Genomic DNA, 16978 nt, shown 5'->3' with positions numbered 1-16978 from the left:
GCAACAACGCTACACATAAAAACTGATGATGGTGGAAAAATACACCGAAACGTATTTTGATTGATAAATAGAGACAATAAATGACTGAAACCCAGGAATGAATTTGATTTGGAGTTGAAACACAGTCAGGAAAGTATATACAATGAAGTTCTTGATATTCTCAACATTTCTTAAAAAGTCTTCATTTCCACCCCATTAGCATCATTAATAATCAATATTGCTTGATTGCAGAGGATTATTTTCCGATATTCCAGTTGTGGCGGTAAGAAACTGCTTCACTTTGAAGCAGAAGCAGCGAAAATCTCAACGATTCTGTTCTAGGACGATGAAGCAAATGCGGAACTAGAGGACATTTTTAACAAAACCTTAGCGGACAACTTTGAAGGTAATTCGCAACCACAATTTCCACAGGCCGTGAACAATAAATATCTATAATGAATGCAGGCTTTGAAAAAGTTCACAAAATTGGACCTTCACCAGAGAATTTAGAAAACTTGGCCGGGTGAGTGGAAACGAGCACGTTTATCCCGATCGGGTTTCGTAACGGTTTTTGCCCTCCTCAGTCAAGAACAAGTGCTGGAACAAGTGAACGAATCGATTTGCCCAAATCGCCCAAACAATAAGCCGAAGAAGTGGTCGACTTTTCTGGTGAAACCGAAGAATCCCAGGCCGCAGCCCAAAAAATTGGAAGAAGACCGAAAAATAGTCGTATGTAGAACTTCCCTGGGGTTTAAAAAAACTGACCTGGGGTTTTAGGGGGAACCATACAAAGTGAAGATTATCAAGCAGCCCAGACGCGATCCAAACGATGTTCTTTATCGGAAAAAATCCGTGCAATTCGAGCCGCTGGTGGTAATGTTTAAACACTCTTAACTATTAAAAGCACTGAATTCTTTCAAGTATTGCGTTTTTTAGACAGAAGTGGAAATTTCTCGCGATACTTCAGTAGCCGATTCAACTGATTCGCTGGAAATGTCTGAAGACACTCATCTGGCTGAACTGGAAGTTGAAGCTTCCGTGCAAATAACTGAAGAAACCACCGTTGAAATGTGTGAAGCCGACGAAGATGAGGATGACCAGGCAACTTATCAGATAAGCGATGGGGATTCGCCGATTCAAACCAATGGCGATGAATGTACCATAAAGAAGATCAAGCCAATCCGTGAGTAGCTTAGGCCAGTTCTTCTAGACGTAAACTTGAACTTAATATACATAGTTAAGCCTGGCAGTTTGGACATCCACATTGAGCCAGTTGTATGTGAGTCGTCGCTGTCGCTAGAAGAGCAACTAGCGGCGGTTCAAAAGCAGCTATTGGCCCTCTCGCAGCTGCCCTCAGCTATACAGGTCACTTTGGAGGCAGTCACTAAGCAACTCAATAAAATTGTGCTGGAAAAAACCACGCAAGTCCAAGAGGCTTCATCTGAAGACTACGAATCCAACCATCTGGAGCCCACTAATGGATTCGGCAGTTTTGAGGAAGAAGGTGCTTGGAGGGAACAAAGTGCTTCCACTAGTTTGCTTCATTTAATCATTGCAGATGTTCCAGAGGAAAACTTATCGGTATCAGAAAATGCTGAAGGCGACATAACGGAAAACGAAGCTGATGATCAGCCAAGCTTCGATGATCTGGAGCATGATCATGCTGGGAGCAAAGCAGAGGAACAGGAAAATGAAGCTGATGAAGCTGAAGAGGTGGAGGAACCGCTTGATCCATACGCCGGATTAACCGAAGAGGAAAAAGAGGCCAAGATTCGCGAGGAAAAGCTGCTAAGCAAAAAACTGAAGGTACAACTAAGCTAGTAGTGCCAACTTCCGAAAAGTTGGGCCTTTATGGACATTGCTTGAAACTGCCGAGTTTTTGGTGAAGAAAGGTCGTAGTAAAAAAATAAGATTTTTTCCATGACTGAAAACTCCAAAAACTCACCAGTTTCACTTCAGTAGATTGAAGCGAAACTTTTATTCGTTTTTAGATACACAGGGTGAAACAGCGGGAAATAAACGACACAACATTTGATTAGGACGCATAAAATGAAGCTTATGGAAGCATTTTGCTAAATTTTCAGTTGTTTAATTAAAACAAAGGAGTAAAAGGCAAAGAATTTCAAACAAATTTCCATATGAATTCAATCAGAATTTGGCATTTTTCTCGAAAATAGTGCGTTTGACGAAAATTATTCAAGAGACAAAAAATGTTCGAAATTTCGGGTTCGAAAGGACCATAAGATCCTATCTAGAGCTTTTTGGCTCAAAGGCACGAATGTAGAAACAAAGTGGTCCGTTCTTAATACAAAGAGCTGAAATCATTACTAACCGTGCTTTTAAACGATATTTGACGAATTTCTTTCAAATTACTTCTGTACAATCTGCACCTAATGCATGCTTGGAAAAATGCCTTGGGACTATGCCATCGAAACACGCAGCATAGTAGGCCCAAACGGCTAAACTGCGTGGCAAACCACAGGCCTATAAGCCACATTTTGCCGGTTATAAACCCTTATCTTCAAAGGAAACTGACTTTGTGGAGAGACAAAAAGTTAACAATTTTCGCTGAAAAGCCCAGTTACCATGTGAAAGCAGTTGCAAAAGAGGATTCTTTCAATCAATTCTTCGCGTGCTCAGTACCTTCTTAGTTTGCTAGCTAAAAGCCTGATTTTCGCGCACTTATGCAAGAAAAATATGTTTGGTTTGCAAAATTGGTAAATCACACAGCAACAACAGCGTGTTCTTTGCCACTTATTATGCACTGCAATTTGCATTCACACCGATAAAAAATGACGCAAATGAACCAAAAACAGGCAAGTCTATGTATAACGCTGCCAAAATCGAAAGTTTCCAAACCAAAAATCCTGGGCCAACATTGATCACATCCTAAGGTCGCACCTAATCCTTTGTGACGTTCCGGCAAATCGCCACCAATGATTTGTTATTTATAAACCAGTTTGCGAATATAAAGGGAGATTCGGTGGCCAGACATCAGTAGCTTCCAATCGATTGACTCAGTTTTTTGCGGCATGTGCAGATAGAAGAAGAGCGACGCAAAATGGACTGGACACAAAGACCGATCGTGTTGCCTGGGGGTAGAAAATGGTCGGACCCGGACGATGCCACGCCCAAACTCAGAGCGCCGAAAATGTCCGACGAAAAAATCTGCAAAGCCATCGAGGAGCATTCGGAGCTGATCGTGGGCAAAACTAAGGGGTAGGCAACTGGTCTCTTCAGTGTTTTAAAGCCGATTGTCTTTCCAGGTCAACCACTGGAACAGGATTTGGCCATGGGGCGACAAAGAGAAACCCGTTTACAGGTATGGTTAATATGAGCAGCTTCAGGGAGTTGGACGTTTTTTTAACAAAGCTTTATTGGATGTTCCAACTCCCTTAAAGCCTGTGTAGTTTGGTGGCATGATATTTATTGTGTGCAGTTCCAGAGAGTCGAATTGCTGCATGGTCCCCAGCAAAGCCTTAGGCAAGCTGGTAAGTAGTTGATCAATTATTAACATTTTTGTGGTTTGTCGGAGGGGGGTTCAGTTCAGTTTATTCACCATCCAAAACTTGGTTTCCCTTTTCCAGCATCAACTTCCTGAAGTACCAGCCGCCACCGAAGAACCTGGACTATCTTCAGAAGTCCGAAGTCTATCGGCTGATCCACGACATGGAGCCACCAGTGAGGGGAGTGGGAGCCCGGGCTGAAATTATTTTATCCGAAAAAGACTACTATCAGGTAGGAGAATTGCCGATTTGTTTTGGCCAAGTTTAACTCCATTTAAACGGTTTCAGGAGAAAGGCGCCCCATAAAAACTGCCTAGTAACAAAGGAGAACCACGTAGTTAATATTTGTACAAAATGTTGAAAATTTAAATTATCAGAACCCCTGTAGAACCAAAAGGAAGATGTTCAATAAAGATTCTATTTGCAGTTTTGAACTTGTATTACTTAGATGGATGCAAGTTTTCTGGAGAACGGCGCATTTGAGTAAAACACTCTGAAGACAAAAAATCTTCTCGATTGAATACGCTTTTGCGAAACCGGGGTGTGCAAAAACGCTCAAAACAACCGGTTTTTCAAACCAGAATTTAAAAAATATTTATTAATCCCCTTTTAAACTTGCGTTGTTTCGGGCGCATCTAATTATTTTGCACATTTATTCAATAAAAAACAGAAAAAAATTATTTTAATCGCCATTTGATACAGCAATTTATTGATATTTTACAAAGCGCAAAAACATTTTTTTTAACGTATAAAAATCATTCAAAACCTTTATGAAAAAAGACAACAGCGCCCAAGATCACACTCGTCTGGCATCACTGCCCCCATCTGCCATTCACAGGCGACAGCTGTCTCACCCCCCCGCCTAACCTTAAAACAAAAGTAAATAGAAATAAACACCGCAGAAAACACAAAAAATGGGAATTCCTGGATTTGCCAAGTACATACAAGACAGTGCTAGTAGCTACTTTGAAAATTACAAACTAGCCAATTGCACTCTTGTAATAGACGGGCACAGTTTATCCTGCCAGATCTACAATTGGAACCAAGTGCCTGAACCAGATGCGAGATGCTTCAATTGTTATGGGGGAGATTACGATAAATACGCACATACCCTGATGGGGTTCTTCCACATGCTGCAGGAAGCCAACGTCAAGCCGATTGTGGTGTTTGATGGCGGGTTTGAGGCGAAAAAGCTTCCCACTATCCTCAAAAGGATGCAGGACAAGATTGAAATTGGAATCCGAATGGATAGTGCGATGGAGGTAGCGCAGCCCTGGAAGGTGGTTTTTCCGTTGTTTTTGCGGGAGACTTTCAAAGACGTTCTTAAGCAATTGGCCATCCCGATGGCAATGTGCCAGTTCGAAGGCGACACTGAAATTGCCAGTTTGGGCCATTCGCTCAACTGTCCAGTGCTCACGTTTGACTCCGATTATTTCCTATTCGGGGTGAAATACATTCCGTTCAAGTCCATAAGGAACAACGTTGTTAAAGTGAGTGGCTCATCGGATTCATACAAATTCATTCCCTGCCAGCTGTACAGAATCGAGAAGCTCCTGCAAAAATTCCCGGGCTTGGAACTAGGAACGTTGCACTTACTGCCAGTGCTAGTGGGAAACGACTATATTAAAGCGGGAATTTTCAGGGAATTTATCCGGGAATTATCCACTGATAAATCGCGAAGCAATATTGATTTGGTGCTAGCTTGGCTGGCCAATCAGACTCCTGAAGGGGCCGTCCTTAAAATTCTGGACTCCTTTGAGACTTCCCAGGAACGCCAGAGGATTCTCAATGCCATTGAGAAGATCGTCACTTCGTATCAGCTAACAGGCACCAAGCTGTTTCAGTACTTTGATATAAAAACCAATGCCTCGAATGGCTGGAAACAGTTGGACTTTGCAAGTCTCAAGGAAAAATTAGTTGAAGGCCCCAGTAGCCCCAAGAGAGCTAAGCTGGATACAAGCCCAAATAATAACCAGGGTGAAATTCACGCCGATTCCGAAGAACTCAAAGTAGCCCATCTGGAGAACAATAACAATACCAGCCTAGTGACTGGGGTTTTTGAACAAAACTTCACCAAATGCTTGTACCCGTCGTCGTTCATGGACATTCTCACTCAGCAAACCTACTACTGTATACCGCAAGTGGAAAGCAGAGAGCTTGAAAGCCCCCATAAAGTGTCTTTCAACATTCTAAGGGCCATACATAAAATTCTAGCCGGCGGTACTAACGGCTTACAATCCTCCAAACAGTTTACAATAGTCGCTCGTAGCTTCGGGTCGCGAGTGAAACACTTTAAGCAGACAACCTACTCAGTCTCATTACCATCTTTGGAGGAAGTTGAAAAATTGTCGCTCAAAGATAGAAGGGCTGTGTTATTTCGCGTATTGAACATTGACTCTGAAAACTGTCCAGCTGTATTGGAAAAGTTTCCAACTGAGTGGCATATTTTTTTAATTTCCCTCCAATATGCCGCGTTAAACACCACGATAGAACCTTCACTAATGTACCCTCTAGTCATAATGTTTATGATTTTAAATTATATTGACCACAAGATTGGATACTTCAGGTCTCCGCAGGCCTATCGCAGTACGTATAAGGCTGAAATGCAGAACTATCCCAAAAACACCAAACATACTCCAGTTAGAGCAGACAGGAATTGTTTTCACTCCCTGCTCAAGCAAGACTGTACAGTGTTTATGAAAAAAGTTATCCATTTCTTCACCAGAAACCCCTATGAAGATTCTCAGCACTTTGATGGGAAGCTGGTGCATAAAATCGCTGAAATTCAAAGCTGCATGTTACACATTAAATATCTGAATGGCCTACTGAAAATGCCCTATCCAGATTTGATAATTCATCATATTATTAACTGTAGTTTTATTTACAATCTTACGAAGGATGTTAGAAAAAGAGCGTTGCCGGAAGCTCGCTACTTTCAGGGATTGTTTGAGGATTGCCCCAGCATTTCAGCCAGCTTAGAATATGCAATACGGCAAATCAATAAGCTTATTATGTTAAAAAGCAGTTAGTTTTTAATTAGTGTAAATATAACAATAACAAAAAGAGTTGTTTTTTGTATATAATTGAAACTATTTGGCTCAAGTACATGACTTTTTATATTAAGAGCGTTTATGCCTGGTTAAAAAGAAATTAATTTATTTTCTCTTAAGCTAATGCTGATAACAAATAAATTATAACTATGTAGTCAGGACATACATCAGAGTGTAGGCAAAGTCTAAATCAGATGTGTTGCGTTTTACCACCTCTAAGGGCAAGTACTAAATGCAGAACAGACCCGCCTTGCACTTTGTAGTCCTGGGCCGTTTTTTCATCATTCCTAAACAAAACTCTGTAATAAGCCCCCATTATATCTTACGCCTAAGCTCTTACATTTGTTTTCCTGAGAATATTAGCCTTTGCTGTTGGGGTGGAATACCTTCTTTCTCCTCTACTCGCTCTTTGATTCTCTCTACTTTGTCTGTGGGCTCGATATCGATTTCAATCTCTTTGCCCGTTAGTGTCTATAAAAGAACAATAGGTTAATTTCAAAATGTTGAGTTTGTCCAACTATAAGGCAAATTGGGACTGATTAACGGCGATATTTGATTTAAAACACCGGACTCTGAGCAAGCCCAAAGCTGAAGTACAACCTAGAAACTCACCTTTACTTTGATTAGCATTGTGTTGGCTGAGGGTTACTCGTAGTGTTGGCTTAATTGTAGTATGTAATAGTTTTTGTTTAACAGTAAACAGCAAAGTCGGTATAAAGTGTTTAATATAGTGGATTTTTGAGCAATAAAGCCCCGACTTCTGTCAAAATTTGACGCAGTCAAATTACTGCTTGTAACCAGTGTTAAGTGACTGAGGGGCCGTAGGATGTGGCAACATTGATTTGAGGATTGGAATTTAGCTTTTTTAGTGAGTTTTGCCCTATATTTTTACAAAAGTTGCTGCACGAAGTACTGTACACACTATAAGTTTTAGAGGCGAAATTCTGAAGTTATTCCAGATGACAATTAAAATTGTTTAATAGACTATTCAGATGTTTCAATCCACCCTTCACAAAGACTCGTGAATTTATCGTCGATTGATGTATTAGGGTTCGTCTAAAGTTAAAAAATCGCCAGTTTTTTTCAGTTTTTATGCGAAAAAATTTGATTTCCAGCTGGAGCTGGTTTTCATAATAATTTTGTACGATTTTGACCACCGGCAGCGCGATTTGAATGCAAAAAACGCGATTTTTCTGAAACCGGAAATTTTTCGTTTGCGCTCAGACAGAATCGGAAACGGTGAGTGGGAAATAGAATTAAATCTTTTATACGTTCAAGTGTGTATTTGCCGTTTAAAAGACTGTTGTCTTCAACAGTTGGCGGCGTTTTCCACTACAGTAGTGAACTAACTTCCTTTTGAAAAAGAACTTTTAACAGCGGCGAATTGAGGTCTTTTGATTTGTTTATATGCTTCTTTTGGCTCCGGTTTGAAATAAAAAATATGCCTGATTTGTTCTTCATTCATTCATTTTACTAACAAATATTTGCACGCGTAAAACTCGGTAAGAGAGCGTACATGTACACCATGGCGTCCCTTGTTCTGTTTTATTACAGCATCAACGAGCTTAAATTAATAAAAAATGGTCAAAATCCTCATTTCCCTTAGAAACGCCACCAAGGAAAGATGTTGAATGAAAACAGAAACTCTCTGCACTTTGAGACACATTGTGTGACTAGTTAATGACTTTTAAAACAACTAATTACCCTTACCGTTCCTATCATAGACATAAAGGCCCGTTTAAAGTGGTACCTCCATTGATACATTATGATAAGAGTTTGAAACCGGTAACGAGAAAAATGTAGGTTTGTTAAAACAGGCAAGCACTCACTTGGAACTCCTACAAGTTTAATTAGATGTTGGGGCGCCCAATTAACGTAATTATATGCTAGAAAGCCGTTGTCGCGGTTTTTGTAGCTTCATTCACAGTCAAGTCGTCGCTAATATCCCCATTGCAATTATCCGCGCTTGAACTAGAAGATTGGAAGATTGTTTTCTGCTTCAAGCTGTGATATTAAGCACAAGAGGATGCGAAGCTCCACTAGATGAAATTCCATGGTTTCGCTTTCAACGTCGATCCGCAGCTGTTTTAATAACTGTACCCTTTTGCTTGGCTACTTTTCTGCGGCCTTGTCCATCCACCGGAGAGAATCATTGGAAAAAACTCATTACCCACACACAATTAATTTATGGTTTTATCTGGACTGAGATGAGGTGTCATTTAAAACTAATGGCTTAACGGAGAAGCATGTCGGGTTTATGGGTCATATCGAGATGCTGTTATGTTTTAACTGTACAAGAGCATCAATTTTACTGCATTCAATGTCAGGGACGGATTAGTTTCTCTTGAAACAAAGAACTGTTTTGGTCTGTTCAACAGGTGCTAGAGAGATTCTTTTCCTAATTGCCCCCAAATTTCCTTCTCACTTTTTCACATCAATGTGTAGAAGAAGTTATAAAATGTTGCCAGAAACATATATTTCGCCGACTCTCAGTTTCACTTTATTTGTAAAAAAGCGTTTTTCGTAAAATCTGGTTTCATCTCCAAGAAGCGGGAATGCAACGAACTCATTGAAAATCGCGCTAGAAGTTCAGTTTTGAAATAATCAATATTTTCGACACAATTTAACAGTTTTTTCAGAGTTTACGAGCTTTAACCGACGATATATTCTTTATTATTGACCCAAACCCTTTATAAATGCGCATTCGTGAGCTTCTTACATCGAAAGGAATCGATTGATCTCGAAATACACACATGTGAAATTTTGATTTTTGCCCGAAAAATTTCAATGGGTGGAGGTCGATTTTCTGAAAAAATGTAAATTTTGTCAAAGTGCCTTCAATTCGACATCATTTTCATCTCATGGAAGCGAGGAATGCAACAAACTCATTGAAAATCGCGCTAGAAGTTCAGTTTTGAAATAATCAATATTTTCGACACAATTTAACAGTTTTTTCAGAGTTTACGAGCTTTAACCGACGATATATTCTTTATCATTGACCCAAACACTTTATAACTGCGCATTCGTGAGCTTCTTCCATCGAAAGGAATCGATTGAGCTCGAAAAACACACATGTGAAATTTTGATTTTTGCCCGAAAATTTTCAGAGGCTGGAGGTCGATTTTCTGTAAAAATGTAAATTTTGCCAAAGTGCCTTGAATTCGACATCATTTTCATCTCATGGAAGCGAGGAATGCAACAAACTCATTGAAAAACAAGCTAGAAGTTTCAGTTTTTAAATATTCAATATGTTCGACACATTTTAACCGTTTTTGAGCGTTTACGCGCTATAACCGACGATTTTTTCTTTATTATTGACCCAAATACTTTATAAACGCGCATTTGTGACATTTTTACGTTGAAAGGAATAACTGAGCTCAAAAAAACACAGACGTGAAATTTAGATTTTTGCCTGAAAACGGGTGGAGGTGATTTTTTGCAAAAATATCAATTTTGTGAAAGCGCCTTGAATTCTACATCAATTTCATCTCAAGGAAGCGAGGACTGCAGCGAACTCAATGAAAAACAATCTAGAATTTCAGTTACGAAATAATCGACATTTTTGGTTCATTTTAAGCCCTTTTCGAGCGTTTAGAATCTTCTAGAGGGCGATTTCTTCTTTATTATTGACCCAAACACTTTATGAATGTGGATTTGTGAGCTTGTTACTTCGAAAGGAATAGATTCAGCTCATGGTTGCAAAACACCAGAAATAAATGATTTTCCTCCACGGCCTAAAAGTCCGAAAAACTCACCAGCTTCAATTCAAGATCGTCACAATTTCTAGCTATTTTCAAAATGTATGCAATTGTTTTCATTTATACCACAATTTTATTTAACTTTTTTTAAGCCTTGATTTAGATCGGCGTTTTTACGAATGCAATCTGGGCTCTAATTATAACAGTTTGAAATAAGGTCTTCTGAATTTTAAATGGTTTGTGGCCTTTACACGAGCACATAAAGCCGGCCAGTTTCTTTGCAGTCCCAACTAAAAGTTTATAAACAATGAAGCCTTTACTAGCATTTTCTTGTCAATTTTATTAGCCTTTCCAAGGTTTATTATTGATTGATTTAATTCGGGAATTTGCCAATTCGTAGCAATTGTAACACCCAGTCTTTTCAGCAAATTCGGAAATACATGCTGTAGAATTCGCACTCGTTTAATTAACCACTTTTATATCTAAAGTGACTTGTACAGGCTCCAACAACATTTCGACAGGGAGTCATAATTTTTGGTATGTTATAATTTGTTAAAAATTGAGGAAAATTGGGCGTTCTGAGGCAAATGAGTCCAACAAATGTTTTTGAACAATTATCTATTTCACCTTCTACTTACTCCTATAAAAATCCTGCTATTTTCCTCAGTACGAACGAATGTTGTTTCCTTATAGAACTAACATAAAACATTGTATTTATCACATTTCAAGGAATGCAAGCGATTACGATTGGTGTCCCACATAGTAAACACGGCTATCGCCTCTGAAGTGCACTCAGTATCATTCACGTAAGTACAAAAACCATAAATAAACACACAACCAGGGAAAACTGGCTATTTGATGAAAGAAAATGTCCGTGGGCCAGTCGAAAATCTGCACCTTTCCTCGGGCTTAAAAAATAAAAATTAACCGTCAAGTTGCAGAAGCAGATCCTTGAATTTTCGCTCATTTCTCTTGCTTCTCATCGCCTGACTCTTCAATGGATACCACACTAGAAGTGCTGGCAGTGGATAGGTCGGAAGCTATGGACACGTTATCCATTTCTTCCATTAGCTTTTTACTGGAAATCTTCAGCACTATTGCCACCAGCCCAATCACTCCTGCAATGGAGAGCATGGTTATGACGAAAACTGGTACTATTTGGCTTTTTGGCGAGATTTGGGCTTCAGCAGCTGCGACTTCTTCTTGAACTGGAAAAATTAGGGATTGTTTGATTTTCCAGTAATTTCCCAAGCTAATGTTTGATGCGTACCCAAAGCGAGAGGTTTATGCAACAGACGCCCCGCTCGCATTTTTCTAGCCCTTCTTCCTAGATAATTGTCCTCGTCTTCTACTGGTGAGGCCAGTTCAAGATGGGCTTGACCGCGACTGTTGGGCAGACTAATTCCGGCTCGCACTGTTAAGGTTTCTGGCTGGTAGGAGCAGAGCACTAAAAATCTGCAAAAAATCGTTTAATCTGAACGTACAGAAAACATGTTAAAAAGTTGCATTTTTGATTCAAGCAACGTTGATTGGAAACTGGAGAGATCTTGGGCTTTAAAAAAACCAAACAGTTTTGATCGCAAAAAAATTAAATAAGTAGGAAACTGTTGCTGATAAAAATGGAAAAGTCCAGTTGAATATCAAGCAGTCGCACCATTTAGACAAGCAAACCACTCGAGCATACCATGACACACTGTTTCATGGTAGCAAAGTGGTTTAATGCATTATGCCTAAACCATCAGCGGAAATGTGTACAGGCTGAGAATCCTCCTGCAGAACATATGGTGCATTTAGCGATTTGCCGGTCAATGCCATTGAGTAATGGACAGTGGCACCTTTTGATTTTGATAATGCAACAGCTAATTGCGACTTCCACGTACCTTCGGGTGCTGTGAGTCAATATGGGCAGGTTCTCTTGAACCAGCACGAAAGTGGCCACAGTGGTTTCGTTCACTTGGCTGCCGCATTCCGTGTGGTTGATCCGCAAAGTGTAGGTGTCTTTTGGGCTGGTTGGTTCTCCATCGATAGCGCATCGTTCTCCATCGGCCGCCTCCACCGCTATTCTACCCCCGAAGAATGGACCGGTGGATACTTCGATTTCGCTTGCATCTGGCAGGCATTGCGTGGCTTTTGCTGAAACTGAACAAATCCATGTGGGGTTTAGCGACAACTTCAAATTTGAAACGTTTTTTGCTCATTTTCTCGCAATGGGATGGAATGTACGCAATTGGTTGCCCGTTGATTATGAGGAACGACAGATTTATACCTAGGTGGAAATAGCGCAGTTCATTTAACTCCTCCTTACTCTAAACTAGGTTGGCTGAAAATGCGCTTAGGCGAAAACATTAAAGTAGGCCTGCAGTGCTGCGCAAATGGCTTGGTGCGCCAACCCAACGCACCGGCGCAGTAACTCAGTCCCGTTGCTGGGAAAATGTTGACGACTTTTTTTAAACTATTTTTAGATTTGTTTTAAAGGCCTTTTATTAAGAATATTTTTAAAATGGCTTAAAATTTAAGAATTTTCCAGTTTTAGCCAAGGTACTCTTTCTTCTAAATGCTCAATTTTCTAAAGTTTCACTTAAAAATGCTGACAATCTTGAGGTATTTTCCGCGAAAAAGTATTAAATAAATTTCGAATCCTTCGTCGCTTTGTAAAAAGCTTTGAAATCCCTTTCCAGCTTCGAATTTGGAACAAAAATCAAACCATTTTCTATCAAAAAACCTACAGAATAGGCGAAAGTTTATAACAGATTATTTGGGAAGTCTCGTCACCTCATTCCTCTAAAGATTGTAGAATTTGTAAAAAAAGTGTTTTTTTAGTTTTGACCGAATTTTTTTTCTTTTTGACTCTATTTTTTAGAGTTTTACTTAAAAATACTGACGATCTGGAGGACTTTTACGCGAAAAATTACAAGATAAATTTATCCCTTCAGTGTCGAATTCGGAACGAAATCGAAGATAAATTCCCATCGGTTTTTTCCGAAAAACTCTAAGGTTTTCTCCAAAACCGATCACAAAACTAAAAGTTTTTAATCGAAAACGCAAAAAAACATTATTTTGTGATGATTTTCATCTCTTTTCAGTCTTCTTTCTTCTTCTTTCCTAGCCTAAGTGTGTCGCAAGGTACCCTCTAGGTGATAGTTCTTGATTACTTTTTGATTAATAATTCGTTCTTATTGCAAAATAGGAGCACTATTTATCAATCTGTAAACATTTTTGTGGCGAAATACCCAAAAAAAAGTTCGAAAAAAATTAATCTTGCTGTTAAGTGCTAAAACTGCTAATTCGCCTGATTCATCAGTTTGCAGGGAACTTTAGAAAACTAAGACTTAGAACTTTTCAGCTTCGAATTTGGCAGAAATACCAAATAATTGTATTCAGTTTTTTACCGAAAGCAATTAGGACTATCTTAAAAAACGAACAGTAAGCACAATTTACGAAAAATTGTTGGGAGAATTTGCCTCATCGCTCTGAACATTTTTAAAGTTCCTTTAAATTTTCAGGTCATTCCAGCTTTAGAAAAGTTTCTATTAAGCAATTCCTTCTACGCAAAAATCGCATTATATTTTAGTTCTACTTAAAATACTTGCAAACTTCAGGTATTTTCTGTGAAAAATTATAAGATACATTTTATTGAAACACTCGCCTCCTTAACCGCTTTGCAAAAAGTTTTCCAAACTTTTTGCAGCTTCGAATTATGGACAAAACCCTAACAATTACTTCGAGTTCTTTTTCCAAAAATATTTCCCCGAACTGAACAAAAGGTTTATAATCATTTATTGGGAAAACTCTTGGAAACTGCAATTTCATCACCTTTTGGTCAATATTTCTAAACAACACTGTCGCTAAACCGAAAAACCAAAACAGTTTTTCCTAAAAAAAAATGGGCAAAATCTAGATAACTTTTTTTAAGTTGTTTGAACAAAGTAGTAAAACGTTACTCAGAAAAAATGTAAAACCCTTTTTTTAGATGTCAAAATTCCAGTCTCGGGTTTCGTGAAGCTTTAACAAATGAACTATAACTCATTAACCGATTAGTTATAACTCGTTAACTCAGAGACCGGCAACAACTCAATAGCGCAACTCAACACAGGTTGTTACTCAGCCCTACATTAAAGAAGGGATACTGTGCATGTACAGTGTTAGTTATTCGAAACAATCAATTTGAAAAATTGCTTAATGAAAAGTCAGTGAAGAAATCTGAAAGATAAAAAAGCAATTTCTGGACAAAACAATTATAAGTTTATCCAATCAGCATTCAACCCGTTAAAATTTAGGAAAATATTAAAACCTTTACGAAAAACGGAAATAATTAAAAATCCCCTTGCTGGAAGAAGGAAGTTGTTAAAAATGAAGCAAAAATCCAACAGAACGTTTTGGAACAGAAATTTATAACAATCTCAAAAAATGGTAACTATTAAATAAGCTTTAAAGGCTTGCAACTTACTAGCAGATAGAAGTATGGAAAAAGCGATATGTTTGATTGAATTATTCCGATCCGGCTTTAGTGTGTGGTTTTCAGCTAAATTTAATCTGCAGAAATTAGAATTAAGACAATGAATATATCTACTTCTTACGCAAACAGCATCGTCCAATTAACATGCCTGATGGTGTACGCGATTACGTTATGATGAAACTACCGAAGAATTTTGAACCGAAGACACATGGCCATCACGATCGCCCCATTTAAGGCCTGCTGATTTTGTCGGGCAACGTTTGCTTCAAATCTTTTGCGCACTGTTTGGGCGAAATTTGGAACTTCTGGCTCCAACTGGCAAACTTTCATCCTCAAACTGCCCAAACCACTTTTTCCGGCCTTAAAACCCGTTTGTCTATGGCGTTTAGAATACTAATAAACTCGTTAAATGGCATGAAATCGAAAGCCCTCAGTGTTTTTTGCCTATTGGATTGCATTTCCCATCATCTGAATAGCAAATTGCATCGTTTTTCGTACGGAGAAGAAAGTGATTCAATTGGCTGGTTGATGAAATGCCACGATAATTAGACTAGGTGAGATTTTCTGGTGCGATTATTGCAAGCAAGACCCATATCACGCGAGTATTTACTAACCTACATCCAGTGAGTATTAAAGCGAGTTAGACACACTTACTGTAGTGTAAAGTTTACCGTTGCTTCTCGGATGGACTAATCCAAGCCGAGACTTAGTGAAAAGTTCGAGGTAAAATTGGCGAGCGGCCGAAGAAATATCGCATATAATAGCTTTGGAACACTTACAGCCTTTGGTGGGTATGACGATCATGTTCTGGTTCCTGTCGTCGCCCTCTGCTCGATCTTCACGCTCCTTTTCCTCCTTGTCCTTCATCTGCTTCACCTCAAAGGAGTAGGTGGTGGCCATCCTCAAGCCCTTGACGTTGGCCGAATATTGCCGAATGGGCTCATTTTCTGCAACTGTCGTCGATTAGACTCGCTTTAGATTAAGCTGACGGGTTCTTAGGTACCTTCAACGAAGTTTTTCTCGCCCCCAGTGCCGTTCACGGAAAGAAGTCGACATCGTTGCTGGCCCCAAGATTGCAACTCGCAATATCGCACGTTGAATCCATTTTTTGGGAGGTCGGGATTTTTTGCTTCCCAGTGAAGATGCACTTCGCGGTAATCCGGTTCCCCTATTAAATTCTGAATGGCTGGAAAACAAACAAAAAGTTTACAACAAAAACACCCAGCCATCTCCATCATGATCCATCTCGGATGAATCTTGTTCTAAAATCTGCTGTTTTGCGCTCAATGGCTTTGAAAAGGAAAAACACGTAATGGTTTCCCATCATTTTTTACTCACTGCCCGTTTAAACAATGTTACAACGCAGACAATCACTATTTTTAGCAAACAATCATTGCTGATGAGAAGCAACTTCCTATTGAACTTTGTGAAGAAGTCAAGGATGCGCGTTTGGTTGATGAATTTTACAAGTTGAACAGGGAAACTACATTTAAAGTGACCGTTCCAAGGCCCAAGTTGCTGCGAGCGAATTTTTTAGAAAGGAAAATTGTTGAAAGTGTACTTTCGCACACCGAATTGACCTAAAGAGTATTAAAAAGTGCCAAAAATGGACACAACTGGAAAAAGTCAATCACCTTGTCTGGAAGAACACGCAAAACAGTTTTTATCTGAGGAGAATTTATTCAAAATCCATTCCGCATAAAGCAGTTTTGAAAAATACGCTTTCGAAACGAAACATCAGAAAAAACCACTGAAAAATCAATGCAGACAAAAGTTTTATAAAACGTTTTAATAAACTCATCCAAAGCAAACTCTTTTGATAAAAAATTGCATTTTTTAGATGCGCCTTGATCTGTTTCTAAGCAATCGTATCTAACAGAAGTCCGTTATAGAAATTGAGTTCAGGTAGATTCTGCCACTGCACGTTTTCATGATTGAACTGTTTTTCCGGAATAATGAAGATTTAACTTTGGTCTTTGTCCGGCAGAAATTGGATTTCAAATCGGCAGAAGTTTGAAATTTCTATATTCCTATTCACTTCGGTGCAACCTCTTTTATCACCGTTAAGCTTGCTAAGGCTTTCCATCACCAACAAAGTTAAAAAAAGTACGCTCTTTAAACTTTGCTGTTGTTCAGCTGCTCGAATTAAACTTCTGCGGGAAAATGGTCGCAATAATGCACTTCCTGTATGGTTTCTGTGGTTTAGAGGGATTCTAAAACGCAGAAGCAAAGAAAGAAATGTTTGAAAAAAACCAAAATGGCAAAAAACCAAATAATCGCTTTCGATTG

At 39.0% G+C, this 16978-nt stretch overlaps 4 protein-coding genes across 7 annotated transcripts in view; 2 read left to right on the top strand and 2 right to left on the bottom strand.

Moving 5' to 3' along the window:
• The window catches only part of LOC109538707, a 7011-nt gene extending 3096 nt beyond the window's left edge, over positions 1 to 3915 (top strand). Inside the window, exons 3-14 of one of the 3 annotated variants that reach the window (XM_019906076.2) lie at positions 232 to 262; positions 322 to 385; positions 445 to 502; positions 564 to 708; positions 757 to 852; positions 916 to 1162; positions 1217 to 1483; positions 1538 to 1785; positions 3246 to 3301; positions 3425 to 3470; positions 3567 to 3717; positions 3774 to 3915. In XM_019906076.2, coding sequence (XP_019761635.2) covers positions 232 to 262; positions 322 to 385; positions 445 to 502; positions 564 to 708; positions 757 to 852; positions 916 to 1162; positions 1217 to 1483; positions 1538 to 1785; positions 3246 to 3301; positions 3425 to 3470; positions 3567 to 3686 — 1378 coding nt within the window. In that variant the 3' untranslated portion in view covers positions 3687 to 3717; positions 3774 to 3915. Of the gene's footprint in view, positions 1 to 231; positions 263 to 321; positions 386 to 444; positions 503 to 563; positions 709 to 756; positions 853 to 915; positions 1163 to 1216; positions 1484 to 1537; positions 1786 to 3245; positions 3302 to 3418; positions 3471 to 3566; positions 3718 to 3773 lie in introns of all 3 variants that reach the window. The other 2 variants (XM_019906075.2, XM_048664919.1) reach the window with 2 other exon arrangements.
• Positions 3916 to 4399: 484 nt separating this feature from the next.
• On the top strand, positions 4400 to 6514 carry LOC109538519 (protein asteroid). Its single transcript, XM_019905771.2, has one exon. It carries the CDS (start codon positions 4400 to 4402, stop codon positions 6512 to 6514), a length of 2115 nt encoding a protein of 704 aa, XP_019761330.2.
• Positions 6515 to 6583: 69 nt separating this feature from the next.
• LOC109538700 (NEDD8) lies at positions 6584 to 7239 on the bottom strand. The gene is made up of 3 exons (XM_019906062.2): positions 7148 to 7239; positions 6876 to 7006; positions 6584 to 6822 (listed from the first exon to the last, which is right to left on the bottom strand). The coding sequence occupies exons 1-3, from the start codon at positions 7163 to 7165 to the stop codon at positions 6726 to 6728; spliced, it is 246 nt and encodes an 81-aa protein (XP_019761621.1). The 5' UTR covers positions 7166 to 7239; the 3' UTR covers positions 6584 to 6725.
• Positions 7240 to 10834: 3595 nt separating this feature from the next.
• LOC109538702 overlaps positions 10835 to 16978 on the bottom strand; it is an 8782-nt gene continuing 2638 nt past the window's right edge. Inside the window, exons 2-6 of one of the 2 annotated variants that reach the window (XM_019906065.2) lie at positions 15693 to 15875; positions 15469 to 15642; positions 12114 to 12372; positions 11504 to 11688; positions 10835 to 11441 (exon numbers count right to left, since the gene is read on the bottom strand). In XM_019906065.2, the coding sequence (XP_019761624.2) occupies positions 11197 to 11441; positions 11504 to 11688; positions 12114 to 12372; positions 15469 to 15642; positions 15693 to 15875 (1046 nt within the window). In that variant the 3' untranslated portion in view covers positions 10835 to 11196. The remainder of the gene's footprint in view (positions 11442 to 11503; positions 11689 to 12113; positions 12373 to 15468; positions 15643 to 15692; positions 15876 to 16978) is intronic. The other variant, XM_019906066.2, reaches the window with a different exon arrangement.

The sequence above is a fragment of the Dendroctonus ponderosae genome, unplaced genomic scaffold (assembly GCF_020466585.1).
Source record: "Dendroctonus ponderosae isolate FM_Combo_2020 unplaced genomic scaffold, Dpon_F_20191213v2 Dpon_F_20191213_3, whole genome shotgun sequence".
NCBI lineage: Eukaryota > Metazoa > Arthropoda > Insecta > Coleoptera > Curculionidae > Dendroctonus > Dendroctonus ponderosae.
This window is presented reverse-complemented; position numbering and strand designations above follow the sequence as displayed.

What these genes read in the sequence shown, in the direction of transcription:
- LOC109538519 (XM_019905771.2), top strand. Translation starts at nt 4,400, where the DNA reads ATGGGAATTCCTGGATTTGCCAAGTACATACAAGACAGTGCTAGTAGC.
- LOC109538700 (XM_019906062.2), bottom strand. An exon ending in ATATTCTCAGGAAAACAAAT is followed by an intron (nt 6,823 to 6,875) that starts GTAAGAGCTTAG and finishes AGTTTTGTTTAG; the next exon opens with GAATGATGAAAAAACGGCCC.